Source organism: Bidens hawaiensis, unplaced genomic scaffold (genome assembly GCF_021521415.1).
Source record: "Bidens hawaiensis isolate Kalapana, Puna unplaced genomic scaffold, B.hawaiensis_p1.1 tig00011787_1, whole genome shotgun sequence".
NCBI lineage: Eukaryota > Viridiplantae > Streptophyta > Magnoliopsida > Asterales > Asteraceae > Bidens > Bidens hawaiensis.
The window spans coordinates 369,465-372,701 of record NW_027491935.1 but is presented as its reverse complement, the minus strand read 5'-3'; the positions used below and the strand labels follow the sequence as shown (position 1 = coordinate 372,701).

The window sequence follows — 3,237 nt, the reverse complement described above, 5'->3', positions numbered from 1 at the left end:
GCGCAAGGGGGGGGGGGGCAAGGGAGGGGGTGCAAAATTGGGTTCCTAGAATATAAATTCATCAAACTCGTGCGTGCCCGCACGTCCCGCGGACACGCTTACAGCTCCAAAAACCCGAACCCGCGTAAGACAATTTTTTGAATTTGTTTTTGAGATTCAAAATCTGTTGGTCTGGTCAATACCATTAATAATCATTATGATGATGATTATTATTAATCGGCTTTTAATTCTGCACTAATGACCATTATTTGATATTATTATTATTTAATGGTCATTATCAGTACTGATTATGATTTTGTGGTTATATAACCAGGACCATCTGTTCAGTTTAGATACACCAACACACTTCTTCTTCCTCTTTGCTGCAACAACATTGTTACGATTTTCGTTTCAGGCAAGTGATCGAGTCCGCCAGTAATGCTTCTAACCGGAGTACCCTGGGAACAGACCACGAATCTGTTTAAGGGAATTGTATCAAACACAAGCCCGGTTCAATGTTTCTTGATTATTTCTTTTCTTATTTTCGGATTCTATTATACAAGATTACTAACAAAAATCTCCCAAACTAGTCTAAGTAAAAACATCATTTTTATTTTCGCTTGATATTTATCACGTGAATGTTGATAAACAGTTAGGTCATTTGAGCCACTTTGTCGGTTGTTTCAGTTTTTGTTGTAGTTGTTTTGTTACTAACCTTTCCAACCCTTGGTCAAATCTCTATCCATTTTCTCTGTATCACGTCATTGGAACAGTATTCTCCTTCACCCGTTCTCATATATATGTAACTTTTCAGGAATATGTTTCCTAAAACTACGTTGATTTTTGTTATAATTCCCTATAATGAATACAAGTAAATATAAAAGTTACTAGAAAATAAAATAAATGTTACCGGAAAATAAAAATGCAACACAGAGTAAAAGTTACCTGAAAATATTAATCATACCCGGTGAAGGCCAACTAACAGCAAAACTATAAGTAGGATGGGATGTAGGCACATCATACCTCTATCCAAAGGGATAAAGAGGTGGCTTCTAGAGAGACCATCAGCTCTAAAGTACATATGTATGAAGCAATACAAAGAAAATCAAAGTTTAACAGTAATATAAAAAAGTAATAAAAAAATAATACTAATATTATATATATAGAAAGAAAATACTATTATAATGTGTGACCAAAATAATGTAAATAGAAGCCATAACTTACCTAAAAATATAACATTTCAAAAGTTAAGGCTAAACGTAGTGGGCGAGAAAAGGGGCAATTTTGGGGCGATTTTTTGGAGGAACACCGCCCCCCCCCCCCCGGCGATAATTGGGCGAAAAGGGGCGGGGGCGGGATATATTTGTCGCCTGCAAAGATGGAAAGAAAATAATATAATAATAATAATGCCGTTGGGTAACAGCTATATATAAAAAAAATTAAAAACTTAATATATATATCAAACTTTATCTAACTATTTTCACCTTATCATACACAAACACAAACATAAAAATACCAATCATTTTTATTATTTTCATACTTCTTCAAACTCAATGAGTTCCCCGGATTCCACGAACTCTGCCGAGATTTTGGATCAATTAATAAACGAGAGTCGAAGAATTCATCAGATTCACCGACAAGTGGCGGAAGAGCATTTAGAGGTCACGAACGCGGTTCGGGCCGTCGTCAATAACATGGTGTCCGGCTCTGCTCCATCTACGGCACCACGTAGACGGTCATATATCCTTCGGGATCGTACGCAAGCGAACGCTCGTTTGATGAAGGACTACTTCGACGACACACCTACAATTAACGACGCTATGTTTCGACGTCGTTTTCGGATGTCCAAGCGTTTATTTTTGCGCATCGTTGGAGATATGGAGCGGGAGTATGAATATTTTCAACAGAAACCCGATGCAAGAGGATATTTAGGATTCTCCGCCATCCAAAAATGTACTTCGGCTATACGCATCCTCGCATACGGCAACACGACCAATATCAATGACGAGTATTTAAAGATGGCTGAGAAAACAACGAGAGACGCGTTGGAGAATTTTTGCATCGGTAATATTTAAATTGCTTGTATTAACTATTGTTTTTAATATAAATATTGTTTAATAATTTATTTGTATAGGGATAATACAATTATACTTTCGTCGTTATCTGAGGATTCCTACTTCAAACGACCTGACTCGCATATATGATGTACACGAAAGCAAACATTCTTTTCCAGGCATGATCGGGAGTATAGATTGCATGCATTGGGAGTGGGCCAACTGTCCAACCGCATGGCGAGATCAATACACTCGTGGTGACCATGGAGTGCCAACGGTTAGTCTGCAAGCCATTTGTTCATACGACCTCTGGATTTGGTCAGCCTTCTTCGGCTCAGTAGGGTCCAACAACGACATAAACGTTCTCAACGCGTCACCCGTGTTAGAGTATTACATCAGCCGTAGCATACCGGTCTTACCGTTTTATGCCAACGATACCTTCTGTCGTCACGGATACTATTTGGGAGATGGGATATATCCAGAGTACTCGATCATCGTAAAGACGTTTCAAGACCCTATCGAATAAAAAAGAGATTATTTTAAGAAGAAGCAAGAGTCCGCGAGAAAGGATATCGAGAGGTGTTTCGGGGTTCTAAAAAAACGTTGGCATTATGTGAAAAACCCTTGTCATGTATGGACTTTGGCAAAAATGAGCGATGCCATGTATACGTGTATCATATTGCATAATATGATTTTAGAAGACGAGAGAAAAGCAATATGTCAACACTATATACCAGGAAGCGTTCCAGAACACTTCCCTCAACCAACCCAAGACCAACGAACGTATGACATTCACCAGCTCACATCAAGTGATATACATAACCAATTTAAGGCGGATTTGGTTCAACACGTGTGGGATAATCGTCCCGTTGAGGAGGAGGACGAAGACTAGTACGAGGACGAAGACGAGGAGGAGGACGATGACGAGGACGGGGACGAAGACGAAGATGAAGACGAATAGATTAGTTTTTTTAAAGAAATTTTTGTGTGTATTATTATTTAAATAAATTGGTTTTTATTTAAATAAATTGGTTTATTTTTTAATTTTAATACATTTTTTATTAATTATTTAAATAAATTGGTTTTTATTTAATTAGTTTAATTATAAAAGAAAATAATAAAAAAGACACTTTGGGCCCAACTTGTAGCCCCTACACCATTACACCCCAAAAACAAATTTCCACTCCATGCTGACTGGGCGCCA

The 3,237-nt window shown here is 37.8% G+C and overlaps 1 protein-coding gene across 1 annotated transcript; it reads left to right on the top strand.

The window, feature by feature from the left end:
- The first annotated feature begins 1,532 nt into the window (after positions 1-1,532).
- On the top strand, positions 1,533-2,559 carry LOC143538965 (uncharacterized). The gene is made up of 2 exons (XM_077032398.1): positions 1,533-2,043; positions 2,114-2,559. The coding sequence occupies exons 1-2, from the start codon at positions 1,533-1,535 to the stop codon at positions 2,557-2,559; spliced, it is 957 nt and encodes a 318-aa protein (XP_076888513.1).
- The last annotated feature ends 678 nt before the right edge of the window (positions 2,560-3,237 follow it).

Bases quoted from the DNA above. Each gene is read 5' to 3' on its own strand.
- LOC143538965 (XM_077032398.1), top strand. From the start codon at position 1,533: ATGAGTTCCCCGGATTCCACGAACTCTGCCGAGATTTTGGATCAATTA. The intron at 2,044-2,113 runs GTAATATTTAAA...TTATTTGTATAG, and splicing joins GTTGGAGAATTTTTGCATCG to GGATAATACAATTATACTTT.